Source organism: Carassius gibelio, chromosome B12 (assembly GCF_023724105.1).
Source record: "Carassius gibelio isolate Cgi1373 ecotype wild population from Czech Republic chromosome B12, carGib1.2-hapl.c, whole genome shotgun sequence".
Taxonomy (NCBI): Eukaryota; Metazoa; Chordata; class Actinopteri; order Cypriniformes; family Cyprinidae; genus Carassius; species Carassius gibelio.
The window spans coordinates 15,290,165-15,307,931 of NC_068407.1; the positions used below are offsets into that span (position 1 = coordinate 15,290,165).

The 17,767-nt window shown below is 36.7% G+C and overlaps 2 protein-coding genes across 2 annotated transcripts in view; one reads left to right on the forward strand and one right to left on the reverse strand.

The window, feature by feature from the left end:
- LOC127969311 (glutamate receptor ionotropic, delta-1-like) overlaps nt 1-17,646 on the reverse strand; it is a 232,613-nt gene extending 214,967 nt beyond the window's left edge. Inside the window, exons 1-2 of the mRNA XM_052571173.1 lie at nt 17,293-17,646; nt 14,323-14,478 (exon numbers count right to left, since the gene is read on the reverse strand). Coding sequence (XP_052427133.1) covers nt 14,323-14,478; nt 17,293-17,371 — 235 coding nt within the window. The 5' untranslated portion in view covers nt 17,372-17,646. The remainder of the gene's footprint in view (nt 1-14,322; nt 14,479-17,292) is intronic.
- The window catches only part of LOC127968890 (serine protease HTRA1B), a 433,724-nt gene that overhangs the window by 84,153 nt on the left and 331,804 nt on the right, over nt 1-17,767 (forward strand). The gene's annotated exons all lie outside the window — the stretch shown is intronic.

Consider the following 17,767-nt stretch of genomic DNA (forward strand, 5'->3'; position numbering starts at 1 on the left):
GAAAAAAGAAACTTGAAAATGAAAATTATTCTTCATATCTTTATATATATATAAAAAATAAAGAATATATAATGTAATGCATGTTAACTTGCATGTGCACAAGAGCATTGACTTACAAGAGAAAATCTGTCATATAAAATAATTTTCATTTATTCGTGGAAAATATAATGCTTTAAATAATTACATAAATAAATATTATATTATTATAATTACTGGTAAGGATTTTTTTCTGAAAACAGTTGCATGATTAAATAATGATAACTGGCAGATTTTCCCTAAAAAAAAAAAAGACCTCAAATAATACTGCAAACAGCAAATTCTGTCACAATTAGAAACAGTCATGTGTGATCCTAAAAGGAATAATTTATGTTTTTTTTTTTTTTTCAGCCTCTGCCTCCAGCCCAAAACTAGTCAAGTTTCTAAGTCATGCACTGCATTTAATAGCAGGGATCCTAGTAAATATGGCTCACCAGACTCTGATTTTATAAACGCACGGCCCTTGCGGGAAAGCTATGTATCATTGCTAATTAGCTTAGCAGCAGGAGTCTTAACGTGAGTGACTAAATATTCCAAATCATGGTAATACCAAAGGGCATGGTACTATAACAACAACTCCGCAGGTTACAGAGAGGCTTTTCACATTATTTATTTTCCAAATATACTGTTAGGCTGATGTGATTAAATGCCGCATTAGTCTCATGCAGTGTTTTAACAGTTCCATGTTGGCCTGGAGGTCATTAACCTGAGAGCAGTGTAAATGATTCATGTGTCCATCACAGTATGAAATCATACAATCAAAGGTCACATGTGACATCACCATAAACCTGGCCAGTCGGTACTCAGAAATCGGTATAATGTAAAAAAAATAAAATAATAAAAGTACAACGATTTCCTTAGAACACAGATGGTAGGAACATTTGTCAAAGATGTTGTTGTTCCTTCCAAAAGTGGTCTGAATTAAATCAAGATGTCTGCAAATCTTATCAGCCGTACAACTTACCACACAAATATGTTGCATTTGTTTTATAATGGTATTGGTATCAGACATATTCAAGAGAATTACTTGAATCCAAAAGAAATTAGTGAACAAACATGCATAAACCAGACAAGAAATAACTGTCAAATCAGTAAATTCAGTAAAACTATCACTGCAGATGTACATGCAAAGAACAACTGTGCCATTGTAAATCAGTCAATATAAGTATGAAGCACACTTATAGAACTACAACCCACAATACACACCTTGGCAATTGAATCACCATTGGCAAGTACATTTTTTTAGTCCACTCGTCAGACTGATGACTGACTAAGGATAAGCGAGCTACAGGATTCATGAATATTAATCAGGTTGTGTGCGTTCCCTCGAACTGATTTGCTGCACTCAAATCAGGGATGATATTAGGTGAGCACCAGCCAAAGAAATTGAAATTTGCGCATTAGCTCCACCCCCAACTTCCTGAAAACCAGACAGTTCTTAATAGCTGAAAAATATCATAGGAGCTCATTTGTTTTAACAGGAAAATACAACAAAGTATATTGTTTACATGTAGTGCATCAATTCTGCATGTATGTAAGACTCTGTCACTCTCTCTGCTCTCACCAAAGCGATGGTGAGTGGTGCACCTTTACAGTAGAGTTTACGGTATGTCAAACACAGGTACGCTGTGCATCCATTGAGATGAACTGAGAAATATCACTGATCGCCTGACAGAGAAAGAAACTCTGAAGCGCTCAGACAGAGAGTGTTCGGCTAGTGAACATACATCTGAGTTAAACTTATACTTAGCCTCCAACTCACAAACTGGCGAGTAAAATCTGAGAATTTATTAGCCATTAGCTAACATGAGACATCATTTTGTCACCCAGAGTGAAGATTTATTCGAATATGCAAATGATTTACTCTCAATGTAGAGGGTTGTAACTATAAAGATATCTCACCTATTGACATATTTAAAAAAAAACATTTCACTTGAGAATGCGCTGCAAACCATCGTGGTGACCTTTCAGTGTAATATATAAATTATGATGCCTATTGATGTGCATTTGCAGAGTCACACAAGAAAAAATACCATTTGTTTGATGTGTGTAAAGTTTTGAATGTTAAAACACTACTTTTATCCTGCAGAGATAAGTAAATCATAAGTAAGCTGACTTTCTGATAAGTGTAAATACTGTGATTCTATCAAAACACTGCTGTTTTGAGCTGCCTGGGTTTGTAGGGCCCTAGGTCAGACTATGGAAATGCTCCCCACTGGTATAAAACCTAGAGTGTTTCTCATTAATTACCAAGACTGTGGCAGCCTGATACACTTCTTATAATAGCACAAATGGTCTCTAACATTGTGCTTTGCTCCATTGCTTTTGGCAAAGCATCTGTCAAGCGAACTAAAATCAAAAGCGAGAGATGGCTTAGTGCTCTTATCAAATCGCAGAAGGCTGTGATTTAATTCAGTAGGTTTATATTATTTTGCTCTGTGTTTCAAAGCGCAACTTTGCACACACGATCAGCTCATGATATGATGTTTTCAGCTTCTCAGAGTGGCTCACAGCAAACGCCATCTCTCTAGTTTATCGTGCTTTTGGTCGATGTGCACCAGTTTTGCGTTATCTTCACATTTGCATAATTTTCTACATTTGATTACAGCATGCCATTGCATTTGTAATGAATGCATTCAAAAGCCTGTTTTCAGAGAAAATGCAGCTTTCCTCAAAAAATAAGAGCTTTAAAGCACACAAGTAAAAAAAATTAAACAAAGGTATTGCAATTTTCCACCTGTCAAGTAAAATGATGCACTTATTATGAAATATTAATTTTTCAACGTTCATTCATTCATTAAATTCATTCATTCTTTCTTCCTAAAACACCAGTGTGAATTTAGTCTGAGACAATAATTCACAAACAAAAAATAAAATAAAAAGAGATTTGACTCCAGTCAAGTCTAGGTACACGATAATGCAATGTGGTTTTACTCCGTTCAGTTTGCACTTAAAACCACTGAAAGTTTTTTTTTTTTTTTTTTTTTTTTTTTTTTAAGAGAATGCAATACCAAAATCAATCACACTGTAAAACACTGCGAACCTTAAGTGTAATCATTTAATTACATTTTGGGTAACAACCAACAGTGATAAGTTCATTGCACATTTTAGAATACTCAGAATTTACCTATTTGTGAAGAAAATCTAATTAAAATAGCATATTTTCATGTGATTAGTTAAATGGAAGGAAACAAAGATTTTGAATGATGAAAATATTTTTTCCAGTGTAACAGATTTGGAGAAATGCTTTGCAAATTCATATTTTCACTTTACATCTCGACATACATTACATTTACATTTACGCATTTGACAGATGCTTTTATCCAAAGTGACTTACAGTACATTCTGCATCTTATCAGTATGCTGTCAGTATTTATTTTCTTCCCCATATTATTTATAAGACAGTTTGACAAGCCTTATGCCTTGACAGACACTTGTTTCTGCCATGCAAACATTAAACAGCAAGCGCACCAAAGACTCAAATAGTCAATTAAGTATGCTTTTTTATTATTTTCTTCCTGTCAAGTGTGAGGATATTTGAGCAAGGTGTGCAATTTGTGGATGATAATACGACGATATCCACAAACCGTGCTAATAGATGTGGTAGTGGAGTTCCCAGCAGTGCACTGCGGCATGAATAAATTATGCTGTGATAATGATTGTTGAACTGTTTGCTGGTTTTATTTATACTGTTTTTGTGTTTGCTGTCACTTTCACAGAGCTCATCTTTCTCACTCGTATTATGGCTAAATGTGGTGGCACATGTGTTTGGACGTTAAGATTAGCATTATAGTTGTTCTACCTTGACTGCATGGAGGATTTGTTGATTGGTGGAACATATAATGGGATACTTTTGGCCCCTATAGTTAACCATACAGTATACTGAACACCCCAATGTTCATAAAACCAGCATTAATCTGTTAATTATAAAACAGCATAAGCATGAATTATATATGTGGCAAGATTCAGTGAGAGACTGCTTTACATAAACTCAGTGTATTGCTGATCAATATATAAAACCTTGTTATTGGGTTTTTTATAGCCTTTATTCAAAATTCTTGTGTTATTAGGGTTGTACGGTCAGTCGGTTTATTTAGGAGAAGTAAGTTAAAATAGCTGTGTTCTGTAATACTTTTGCATGTCGTATTTAATTTTGTTAAAGAATTTTTTTTTTTTTTTTTTTTTTTTTTTGCTGCTTGGAGAACAGGGCCTCCCACAGGGGTGATGTTGCATCCCCCTGACTTTTAAGTGTGTTTAGTCCAGAGTGGAATCATACATCAAGAAGAGGCTCTCAATAAAAGCTATCGTCCCTATGAGACCCTTTTCCCCGACACACCCTCTGAAAAGGGCCTGAGATTCCTTTCCCTCTGGTCTTTTAAGTGCACTCACAAGAAGACATGGAAATCCTTGAAACAAATGTGTACAAGCATGTTTTGATAACTTACATCAAGTTAGATTCATGGTACAAACATGGCTGAATTATATATCGATATGTTGTGGTTTTGTGAGAATCCTTTTTATTTTATCTTTATTTTAATTATTTACTTTTTTTTAATGTAATGTTTTTAATGTATTCCTTATTTATCATGTTTATAAATCAAGTGACTTTATTTGGGCAGGTAATCTGACTTTAAAACTTTGATTTGAAGCTAAAATTATTGGAAATACTAAATGTATATAGCAGTGCAGATTATGTATTCAAATCAAAAATGGTTGTGGGAGCATAGTTGCGATTTGCAGTAATTTATTAAAACTGCCCTTGCCCCTGATTGGTGGATCTCTCCTTAGGATTATGGGTAATGTAGGTTTTCACCAAGAATCCAGCTATTAACACATGCACCTAACCCTTAACCAAATTCTATGAATAAGGAATTAATAAGCGATAAATAAATAATATCAACACAAGATATAAAGTATCCATGCAATATTGTGAGAAAACAATTGATCTATAGCTCAAATAACAAAGCTTCAAAGTAAAGCCACTGTTACTGGCCTCTTGTGGTTTATTACTTATAACTAACTGAAAAAATAACATTTTTAGCAACAAACTAAATATAGGAAAGCAGCCATTGTTGAAGCCAGACAGCATGTCATCATGGATGCCACTAGTTGTTTCCTTTTTTAGAGATATTATTCAGTAGAGGCCTGAAGAGTTTCTTGATCTAGTGATCAAAGTCCCTAAATCAGCTACAGTGGTTGCTATCAAACAGGTCCAGACATGATTAATGTCCTTATCTTCACACAGGCGGATGGCAAAGAGTAGGTTTCAGTGACATCACAGGCTGATCAGATTTTTTAACCAAATACATTTTAAGCTCTCTCAACAAATCACTTCACACCGGATCCATTTAAATAAAGAAAAGGTGAAGCTTACCCTCCGAAAAAGCGATTTGTTCCAGGTCAACGGGTCGAGTCTGAGTCAATTAGAAAGAAACGGCGATAAGGTCTCAAATATTTGTGGAGCCACAAATCAAGTTTTTAGAATTGTGACTCAGTGTTACCTTAACAGCCATCGGCCTTTTCTCACAGAAGTGTTTTATCGGGTACCATGCCTGACATGCTGTCTTTCCATTATAAAACTGTACTGCACAAAGATTAGATGCACTGCAATGGAAACTTGGAAAAGTTTGCTAATTAATTATCTCAGCAACTCTGCTTGGAAGCGCCGGCCGGGCTAATGGATGAAGCCGTGGCACAGTCACAGCAGTATATCTCTCGTCAGATAGGCCTAGGCTTGCACTTTCAGATGTTTATCCCTTTCTCAGTGATGCTTCTGGCTGTTTAAACTCTAGCCGCCATAGATGGATCAGTGAATCCTTCGCAGGCTGATTAATTCCCCCGCATTGTTTCCTCTCCCATGCAATGGACATCTTTCACATGAAGTGTCAGCCAGCACTGACTGTAACTGCATTGGGACGCGGTTCGATTGCCCAGGAGAGAGAGCTCAGTCATGATACCATGATCCTATGCATCCCTCTGCATCTCTGCTGCATTTGATCTTCAGAGAGAACACTTGAAGAGAGTGATGCTAAGCTCAGGCTTTGGATACTATTTACATTTATGCATTTGGCAGACTCTTTTATTCAAAGCAATATGCATTGCATTTTTAAGGTGGTATACATTATTTTGTTTTTGTTTTTTATCAGTTAATGCATTCCTTTGGAATCAAACCCAAGCTTGATTTTGCTAGTGGTATGTTCTACTGCTTGAGCTAGAGGAATGCAGATGCTATATACTATTGCTGAATTCTAGTTACTATTTTTCACTGTGACATGATAATGCTGCAAAAAAGCTAAAGCAAGTTTTGTCTAAATTTTAGCTGTACTTATTGTAAATCCTATCCATCATGGTTTTCTAATGTAGTTACAGGTACAACTGCAGGAATTTCTGATGATGCTCAAAATGAAAAAGAGAAGGTGCTTGGGTCCTGCAGCAATTTTGGCTCATTTTAAAGTAGAGGTCACCATGATTTTGACAGAAAGGATGCATCAGGATATTTTAATATAGTTGAAGGTAGATTCGGAGGCATTTCTGTTGATACTCAAAATAAAAAAAAAAAAAAAAAACATTCTTGGATTTTGAAATGGTTTTGGTAAATTTTTTGACAGAAAAGCATGCATTTCAGGACCAAAACCTTTGTTAATTACAGTATTAATATTCAAATCAAAAACAAACAATAATAACAAGGGTTGGATGATAAACTGAATATTCACAATAGATTTGCTATGCTTTGCTGATAGTATATATATATATATATATTAGGGGTGTAACGATACGCGTATTCGTATTGAACCGTTCGGTACGAGGCTTTCGGTTCGGTACGCGGTACGCATTATGTACCGAACGGTTCGTTGGACTAATTAATTATATTTGCAAAATAAATAAAAAATTGTGAAATATAATGATATGCGTTCAACAAGGTAGCTCAATAACCCAAACGACGTAACAGGCAACGCCCCTGACACCCCCGAAGAGGAAAAAAAACACCACCTTATATGTTTATGTTAGGCTACTCAGTCAGGCGCTCGCTCACTCAGTACGCGCTGAAGGCTCGTTGCAAAATAGCCAATGCGTTTAACAGACCAGAAATATAAGATCCTCCAATAACCAACAGGTCTGGTGTTTGGGTGCACTTTACCAATCGATCGGGGCATCCGAGCAAGCACGGAAATCAAAATGGACTAGTACTGTACTGTATCGGAATTTCCTGAGCAGTACGATACAATTAACAGGCCTGCACGTTATTAGATAGAACAACTGTTATAAATAGAACGTATGCACGGGCAGTTTTGAAAACTCCACCTACTTTGCTCTTGGCATAGTGCAGCCCAAATTGCGTTGTATCTGAAGGGCAACGCTGAGCCCAGGGTCCAGCGCCGCGCGTACTGAGTGAGCGAGCGCGCTCTGTAGTGGAAAACGCAGGTTTTAAGAATATGCTTAATGTAATTGAGCCCCGTTACAATATTCCTTCACGAGCTCATTTCAGCCAGACCGTAATTCCTGCTTTGTGCCAAAAAACAAAAGCCCTATAGAGAACTAATTGAGTAAAAACACACTCAATATAAAGAGTTATAGAGTTCCATATAAAAAGTTACATCTTTGTATTTGTTCATAACTACTACAACAATAATATAAAATTTTCATTTTTTTTTTTATAAGGAGCTGTTTTTGTTTTATACAGTATGCTACTAAGAAAACACCATAGAAGATGGGTAAAGAATAGCTCCATCATTGTTCAATGTAAAAAAAAACATACTTTGTTAGTTTTAATAAATATATTTTTTTAAATCAAGGAAATGTATCTGCCAATTTTTTCTTTTTGCTGTATCTAAAACGTACCGAACCGTACCGAACCGAACCGAGACACCAGTGAATCGTATCGAACCGAACCGTGAATTTTGTGAACCGTTACACCCCTAATATATATATATATATATATATATATATATATATATATATATATATATATATATATATATATATATAAACAGCTAACATAATTTGAACATCTTTGTTGCTCTCTAGGAAAGCTGTTCAAGAACCGATAAAGATGTTGATCCAGGAACATGTCCTACTTGGCAAAATCACAGTTTTGTAATTGTGAGTGATCCATGTGGAGAGCTTCTGACAGCGATTAAAAATGTCTTAATCAACCAGCTTTCAAACACAGAACTGAGCCAAGTAATGAAGGCAATATCTGCAAATGACAGACAAATTCAAATTATGTTTCTGCATGAAAAACGAAGTTAGTCATGAAAACATTCTACTCACAGAAATATGCAGGGTGCTGCCCAGGGTGCACAAAGATGTTGTTTTTACAGAAACACTGAGCAATTTGGCAATCAAATGGCTAGCCTTGGTAACAAGATAATTAACTTCATTTATTTGTGTTTAAAGTGCATTTAAGGTCTCATACTGTGCAATTTAATTCAAGGGTGAATCACAGAATCAGGGACCCTCACTAAAACAGCCAATCAGCCATCCAGTGTCATTCTCTCTATGGTCAGCGGAGGATTGATGCTCGGCCCACACAGCCCAGAATAAGGGTCCATATGTTAGTTTGTCTCAAGTGTGTGTGGGCTGTTGATGTGTGTGTGTGAATACACACTTCTCCTTCATTTGTATGCATCCCACACACTCATGCCGATGTCTGCACACCGAATGGTTTTAAACTGAGCAGTGCAGGCCAAAAATATATGTGCGGGTCATTTCTCAAACCTCTAACATTAGCATCTTCTAATGGAGAGAAAGGTCCATGGACTCATCTTTCTCAGTGGCATCCAAATAACTCCATTATAACTCTGTGCAAGTCATCTCAGAAGCATGGGCAAGTACAGCAGGGAAGCCAGCATGGATGTTTGGAGGACTCTGTCCTCTCTCTGTTAAGTATGAGCATCCATGGCTAGACACATGATATTAACCCCTGCTATTAGTATAAGCTTTCAACCACTGTATATGTTGGGGGGGGGGGTACAATGGTGTTTCATGCATTCAGAGTTGTTCACAGTGTTAAAAAGATGGATTCTCAAACTAAACCTACCAGACTATTTCCTCCAATCCTTTGTCACAGCTTTGAGCCGGTCATGACTACCGAAATATACAAGTGTAACACGCATAAGATGTTTCACATAGATTGCAGAGGATGGTATCATCTGAATTATTAATTCACAAAAAGAGTGTTAGTTACACGCCAATAGCAGTGTTTTAAAAAAAAGAACACCATATTTGACACATCAGGCTTTACAGTATGCTATAGGAAAATATGGAGCTCATGTTCGAGGATGAAAAACTTGACTGGATATTGGCATGTAGATGTCTTCGGGCCAGCACTTTTATCAAACATATGAATTTTGGGGCATATTGAACATGGTATGTTTGAGTTAGTGCAAAGCATGACAAATCCTGTTGCCAACAGGTGGCTCTTTGATCATAACTGAATATTGGCATTTAGATGTCTTCAGGCAAGGATTCTTACCAAACTTGTGAAGTTTGGTGCAGATTGGACATTGCATGTTTATGTTAATGTAAAACAAGTCATTTTCTGTCGCCAGCAAGTGGCGCTATGATTATAATTGAATATTGGCCTTTAGATGTGTTCAGGCCAGGATTCTTATCGTACGTGTGAAGTCTGGAGCAAATCAGGCATAGTAAGGCTGAGCAACAAAAGCTTCTATTCCCTTGGCGAGATATCGAAATTTGTCAGCCCACCACAGACACAACCCTTGATCTCAAGATCTCATGATCTTCGCAATTTAATATTGCAAAGGCCTTTATATTAGACTGACTGAATATAATGTTGATGTCATCAGATCTGCAGGAGGTGGTCATCAGAGTGTAAAACACATCACTTCCTGTTGCCAGCAGGTGGCGCTATGGCTATATCTGAATATGGTCATGGGCTCGCACCAACGGTGATCAGGCCCTAAATAAACATTATTCAAAACCTGATGTATAATTATCAGTTGGTTCGATCCAATAACTGTCCTTATCAAAATGTAACTATCAACTGAAATGCCTTTTACTTGCTGCAATTATAAATAAATCAGATGGCAGAAGATTGTAGAAGAATGTATACAACAGGTTCCTTCAACAAAGAAGCTTTTTTTGCATCTGATAATATACAGTCAGATTTACAGGATTAATATGGTGTATGTCTAATGTCTAATGCCACAGTAATAATAGCATTATACATTAAAACGTTATTCTCACTAACCTTTAGTAAATGAGGGCATATATGTATGCCTAATTACATTTGATTAAATCTGTTCTCTACATAATTGCTTGCTAAATATTACAATATAAAGGCTTACATAAAGAAACTAGGTAAGGCATTGTGGCTTTAATAGTCACAGGAGCATATTTCATGTTAGTTGTATTTGTGCTGGTTAGCAGAAATTAAAGGGGCTCCTCAGTCTCAAAATAATATGACATAAAATGTGCAGTTTTGTAAATGGCAGCTGCACTTAAATGTGGGAGTGATTTCCTTAAAACCATAGCAACTCTGAACTCATGGTTTCAAGCTAGAAACATGGTTGCCGACAGCTTAAACCATTTGATGTTTGCTGTTTTTATTTTTTCTTGTGTGTTAAGGGTTTCCCTTAGACCTTAAGGCTGATGGAAGCAACGGTTGTAGAGTGAGACAGTATTAAAATTTGTAAATTATTAAAGACACGTACCTCTTTCTATATGACTTACTTTCACCACACCAGATGAATAGAGGAAGAGCTGTCTTGTCTGCTTTTGATTATGTACTAGTTGGTTAATTTGATTATGTACACATTACATGGATTATTTGTCTGTGAATCACTCCAGGAAGCAATCAAATGTGTGAAAGGATGACATTAAATGAAAATTTGCAGAAAAAGTACTCAGCCTCAAGCCATCTGAGATGTAGATAAGTTTGTTTCTCCGTCAGAAAAGGCCTGGAGAAATGTAGCAGTGCCTCACTTGCTCACCAATGGATCCTCTGCAGTGAATGGGTGCCGTTAAAATGAGAGTCCAAACAGCTGATAAAAAACTTAACTCATCAATTAGCCTTTTGAAAGTGAAAAGCTGTTTAACTGTAAGAAACAAAGCCATCAAGACATTCTTATGGCCAAAATACAACTGCATAATCCATGATAACACTTCTTTCAGAAAAAATTATCTATTTCTATTTTGATTTAAATTAATTACTTTCACTGGAGAAAAAGCAATATTATGGAGCTAAAGTTAAAAATTTCATAATGATAGATTTGAAAACATGCAGGTTCTTTCTTTATAAGACGTTAATGGATGGAATGGACTTTTATTAGCTGTTTGGACTCGCATTCTGACGGCACCTATACAGTATTCATTGCAGAAGATCCATTGGTGAGCAAGTGATGTAATGCCAAATTGGTTCAGATAAAGAAACAAACTCATCTACATCTTGGCATCAGGATGAGAATCTTTTCAGGATACTTACATTTTTGGCTGAACTATTCCTTTAATCCACCACAATATTTAGATGCAGTTGTGACACAAATCAGAAGACATAAAGAAGATCATTCCACACTATTGCTTTTTCCAATAGTAAATCAATTGGAATGATATTACACAGTTAACTAACAAAGAAAGAAAGACTGTGAAAACAGCAGCTATGCTATAATAGTAAAAAAAAAAATATATAAATAAATAAATAACCTTTGGCTGCATTTAAGGAGCTTGAAGATTTTCGGGCCATTTCACACTCTTTTGTGAGGGCAGGCAGTTTAGGTAAAGCTCCAAATCTTTACTGACATTCCCACAGCATGCAAACCTTGTGAGTTATTCTAGTAGGTTTCATTACACCATCTCTATTTGTTTCTGTAGTAGGTTTTACACTTGGTGTTGAGTATAAAATGAGAGCCTGGGGATACAGCATGAAAGTATAACACATTTGTCAATTATAAAGAAACATGCAGCAAGTAATACAAATTCAAAAAGGGTTATGTTATTAATCTAAGATCAACTTCAGGCAATAGAATCAGGCAAAAGGCAGCAATGTAATGAACAATTCACAAGAATTTTTCTATTATTGATGTGAAGCTCATAGTCATACCAGCAGATGATTCTCTAGCGGGCTTTTTGACTACATCACATTATTCTGTATTGTGCACACAGAAAGTAAAATCTTGAGGAGTGAAAATGCAATAATGTTACTTTCTCGAGTTAAAAATTAGTAAAGTGGATTTTAGGAAAGCATGTCTGCATCATATTTCATCCCAAATGCAACAGAAATTGTAATATGTGTTAATATGCGTTACAGTGGGTGTGTTGTATTGCCTTTAAGATGATTTAAATGAGAACTTGTATTACAGGAATTTTTGTGAGTCCAATGAAAATCACCATCAGTACCAATGCTGACTATAAGCATGGTTTTATTTTTATTATTATTATTATTATTTTAATAATTTTTTGAACACGAAAGGATTGAATACCCAGAATATTCTAAATGTATTTATTTATTTATTTAGTTAGTTAGTTAAATAAGTATATACGGTAGTATACATTTATAGTTATAGTAAAAATTTATCGGAAATATACATTTTTGAGTTACATTGCATCAGCATTTATTTGAAAAATTATTATTTATTTGGGAATTTATTCATTTATTTGAAATCACTTGCAATACACTTTTGATCAATTTAAAGTCTCCTTGATGAATGAAAGCTTTAATTTCTTTCCAGTATTGCATATTAACGCATATAAACAAAATTATATTTTGTATGATATAGAACCATTTAGCATTTTTACATTGTGGTGATATTTCTTTCTGCTACTTTGGTGACCCAGACACTTCCTTGACAGATTTCGTAAGAGTCACCCTTTAATGCCTCAGAATGAAAATGTCGCTCTGCTGCTTAATAAAAGGAGCCCCAATGCTTTCCTCCAGCACATCCAGGCACACAATGCGGCCTACTGTTACCATTTTGAGATGGCAACTGTGACGACTAAAAAGAACTCCATTGGCTGTCTTGAATGGCCTGGAATCTATTCACAGAACCAAAATCAACAGGGCATTCAGTCAAGAGAGCACATTATCACTGTGCTTAGGTACTTACACACACTGTCCTGCATTTCAACCACACTTCCATGACAACATATTCATGCCGAAGATCACACATATCCAGATATTGCCAGATGATCGTAAACCATAGGTCCAATGACAAAAAAATAAAAAATAACATAAATAATTGGGGAGAATTTGAGTGGTAACTCCAAATAAGTAAAGCTGGAACATTCCCCTGAACATTTCAAGCCCCAGTGAAACGCTATGAAAGTTTATCTCTGGTCTGTGAAACAAATCAAAATACAATGATACAGTTTCATTCTAGATGTTAACACCAGCTATATTAAAAATAGTTAAGTCCCCTGTGCCATTTGCAATGTCATATGGTGTTGTCAGAATAAGGATGTTCCCCAAGTGTGCTTGTGTTATTCCTCAGGTTGACATGGTGACATGTGGGAAATAAAACAGCTCACCAAACCAACCTGAAAGACACCTATTACACTAAAAGCAAAAAACTGTAGAATGTAGACTTGACAAAACAGCGAGTACTTGATGATTGCGGACTAGCAGATAAAGGTCTAAGTAATAGCAGAGGAAGAAGAATGACAAATGAAACCTTAGCAAAGATTGTGCTATACGAGTGTCAATAGCTCACTTAGATTGATCCCAGTGATATTTTTCCAAAAACAATCACTGAATATTGTGATGGAGGATATTTTCTAGCGGAAATAATCATTGCCATCATCATCACCATCGTCTTCGTTGTCAATCCTAGCATCATTAACTGCCATTAGCCCATTCAGAAGAAGACATTCTCTTTTCCCCTCGCTTTTCAAAATGATCTTTCGGAAAGCTCAGGCTTCAGAGCACCCATCTTCAACTGCAATTATGTGGGAAATTGTTATTGAGTCCAGCTTGACTCAATACCTCCACCTAGCTCTTCTTTCACAGAAGACACTAGACTGTGGGGAAGCTTCAGGTGGAAGTCTTTGAAACCAAACGTCACCTTTCATGATGGCATTAAACAAACACACATACATTTTCAAGACGTCTTGGCTTGCCGTAAGCATGCTCTGAACAAAAAGCAGAAACCCTGGTGATGTGTGTCATTTGGACTTGGTGATGTCTTGTTGGAGGGTTACTCAAACTGCCAGACAACAACTTGCATGTTTTTTTTCTCTTTACATTTTTTTTTTTTTTTTTGCATGTACATACAGACATCAGGGAGTGATGCAGTTCGAGAGTCAAGATTCATAACATGATGATTCACTTACCTTCCTGGACTGCCTGAAAGGGGTTGTTGGGTTCAATATATTTTATGGAGTGGGTGATTTTCTCGCTCTGCAAAATGTCATCGTTGAGGCTGAGGTCAGAGATCGCCAACTGAAACACCTCATCATCCCTTGCTGCGTTCTCCTCAAAAATGGCACCTGCGGGCATGTGTAGATAGTTATCTGGGTCTTAGTGAAGCATACAAAGAAACCGTAGCAATTGCTAATTTGCATACAAAGGACAACTGACTTGCTTTGCTCATCTTGCTCACAGGCCTATTATTTTACAAACATTAACATTTATCCGTTTGGCAGAAGCTTTTATCCAAAGCCTCTTAAAAGTGCAGTCAAGGTACTTATTATTTTTATTATTATTATTACTATTATTTTTTATTTATTTACATTATTTTATCAGTGTGTATGCTCTCTCAGATTGAACACATGACCTTGACATTTCTGTTGCTATGCTCTACCAGTTGAGCTATGGAAACCCATCCTACAGAGAGCTCAGGGCTAAAACAGGATTGTTGTTTGTTTCAATAAAAACAAATAAGATTTTGTTTTTAAATCCTGAATTTTTACTCATCACCTTTTGTTTAATAAAACAATAAGCAATGATAAATCATTTGTTTTATTTCAGGGCTCAACAATAAGGATTGGTGGTGAATTCTGCTGATTATGTGAGATAATATTATAACTTTCTGTTATATAAAAAAAATAATAATAATTATAATAATAATAATAATAATAATAATAATAAAAAGTAATATTTAAATTGACTTGTGAAATTTCAGGTAAAGGTTTTTTTTTTCAGTCCTTTTCAAGTGTTTACCGCTTAGCCATCCTGGACCCCACTTTATTGTAAAGGTATAAAACTACGTACTAACATCTACATTAATAATTTAACACAATGCACTTATTGTGTACATACATGTTTTTATGGTGTAGTGATATTAAATATGAAAAATGTGTGCATATAATTACATCTGTAATTTATGTATTACCTAGTAATCTACATCTTGTAATACAACAAGAACACAATACATACGGCAAAACAAAGTTAACTGTATACAGAAGTAGTTAAAGACAGCCAATATAAAGAGGTTATAAATAAGCATTTACATTCCAAGCCGGTACTAATTAAAGCAACCTACAATAAAGTTGTGCAACAAGTTGCATGTAGATTAATTCATATTATGGCATCTTAATGTATTTGAAGCATGATATTTGAAATCAGTTTTAGAGAGATTGAGAATCCTCATTTATGTTTGGCCAAAATGTAGAGGAGCCCAATGAGATGGGCAGGTAGACAGGTAGAATCTGGTTGATGTATCACTGCAGTGTTCATCTTATTTAGCAGAAATAGGGGTGTCGCATCTGTTCATTCCAGTTGCCAGTGAGAGCAGCCCAGATCCACACTGCCTGTACTAGCCTTCCAATTACCAGTTTTGGATGGTCATTGCCTCTGTAAATCACCACGCCACCCTGAAAATCACTTCATGTCCCCCTCTCCATTCAATGGACGGCCCTATTTTTCTTTTGCCCTTCGGAGTTGAATTTGGTCAGGGTGATAACATGAGCGGATGTGACAAAGTGGAAGTATTGGGCACTGGAGAGGCTGGAATTTGTTATTTCACCTGCGCTGTGCACCTTTGAGTCCTGCCTATTACAAGGCCACAGATACGCCGTCGTCTGCACTTAAATGAAAACGTTGTAAGACCTGATTTTTTTTAAGGTGGTGATGGAAGTGGATTTTCTTAACGAGACCCATTCAATTGTTAGGTAAACCGAATTATCTGAGAACAACCTGTAGATATATTGCTGTGTGCATAGGGATATAGCATCATTTCACTCTGCATATTGCATCCACCACAGTTCAATACATGTAAAATGCATTCAATACATGTGATTTCAATGTGTGAATGCCTGATCTATCTTAAACTGCTTTCTTCAATCATTCCTAAGGTCTTGGCCAAATATACTGGGCAGCAAATTACCTAAAACATTAGATTGCATTAAAAAAAACAACATCTGGTTTGTAAAAGCTAGTTGATATGTAAATATGACAACCGACTCCACAGGGTCAGTTCTGGCCCAGTGGAAACTATGTGATTTTTTTTTTTTTCTTTCTTTTTTATATAAAAGTTTAGACTGACAAGTAGCTTTGTTGAAGGCCAAATAGAATTTAGAGACAAAACTACTTCAGAATCTCCAATGACAAATATGGTGACTTTTTTCACTGATTCAAATAAATCTTCTTTCCAATGAGCCAACAGCTGATTTGATAAGATAAATGAGTGTTTGGATCTGACTTCTTCATGCAACTGCCCTCCTACAGCCGCCTTCCCCAGCAGCCCCTCTTCCCCCTCTTTGCTGCTGTTGGAGAGCCAAAATCTTTCTTTCCACACATTTGGTGAGATGATCAGAATGCACAGGGTGTCCAATGCACGCAAAGGGGATTGGTTAAGATGACATTTACAGCCTGGGATAACCAAGAATAAGCATTTGTCCTCTTGTCATTTATTTACTTCAGCATCCTTTATTAAGATTTCCCTCACGTTCCATACAAAGTTCAATCTTATAGATGGGAGGGGGAGAGCAACCCACACACATTGGCTTACTCCTTTCTTATGACAGACGCCTCCTGTTTTTCCAACTTACCTGAAATATGCGATTTACACAATTAAGCGTTCCTCGTGAACAACCTGCTAAGACTGGAATTAGATTAGTCTTGTCCATGCCTCTGTCAGTGCAATGGATCTATCGGCAATCTGAACAAGAGAGACGTTATCATCACAAGTGGTCGGCGCCAATTGATATTCAGCCCGATGAGCAGGGCACATTTTCGATGCTTATTTACAATGGATATTTCACGCCGACCCCTACAACACGCTTCCCTTAGAATCATCATTTTGTATGGCACATATATTATAATTTGCAAAAAATAAAGGCTTTGAACAGCTCACTCCTTACCGATGTGAATGATGGAGTCGGCTCCCACCGAACTGCATTGCAATATCCCAAAAGAAAGGTATATTATCAACAATTCCATCTCCGCTTCTCTCCAAAACCGCGCATCCACACGATCCTCAGATGTCCGGAAATTCCCAGTGAGTGAGAAAAGTACGTCAAAGGATCGCAAATGCACCTGTGATAAGACAAAAAGTGAGCCGGCGCTGAAAGAAAGCGCTAGTGCGAGGAACACTGTGAAGAAATACGGGGAAAATCAGGAAGGAGAAAGGCAGGTCGTCTGTTAGAGGGTAACGGTCGCTTCAGGATCCGGCGCGTTCGCTCCGCAGGTCTCGCTCTCGCGCGGCGCTCACGGAGTCTGAGACACATCACAAACTCCAAACTGCGGAGGATGGACACCCCTCGCGCGCGCGCGCCCTCGCTGGCTTGTTCGCTCGTTCCAGAGGGCGAGCGCGAGCGCGCACGCGGAGAGATGGAA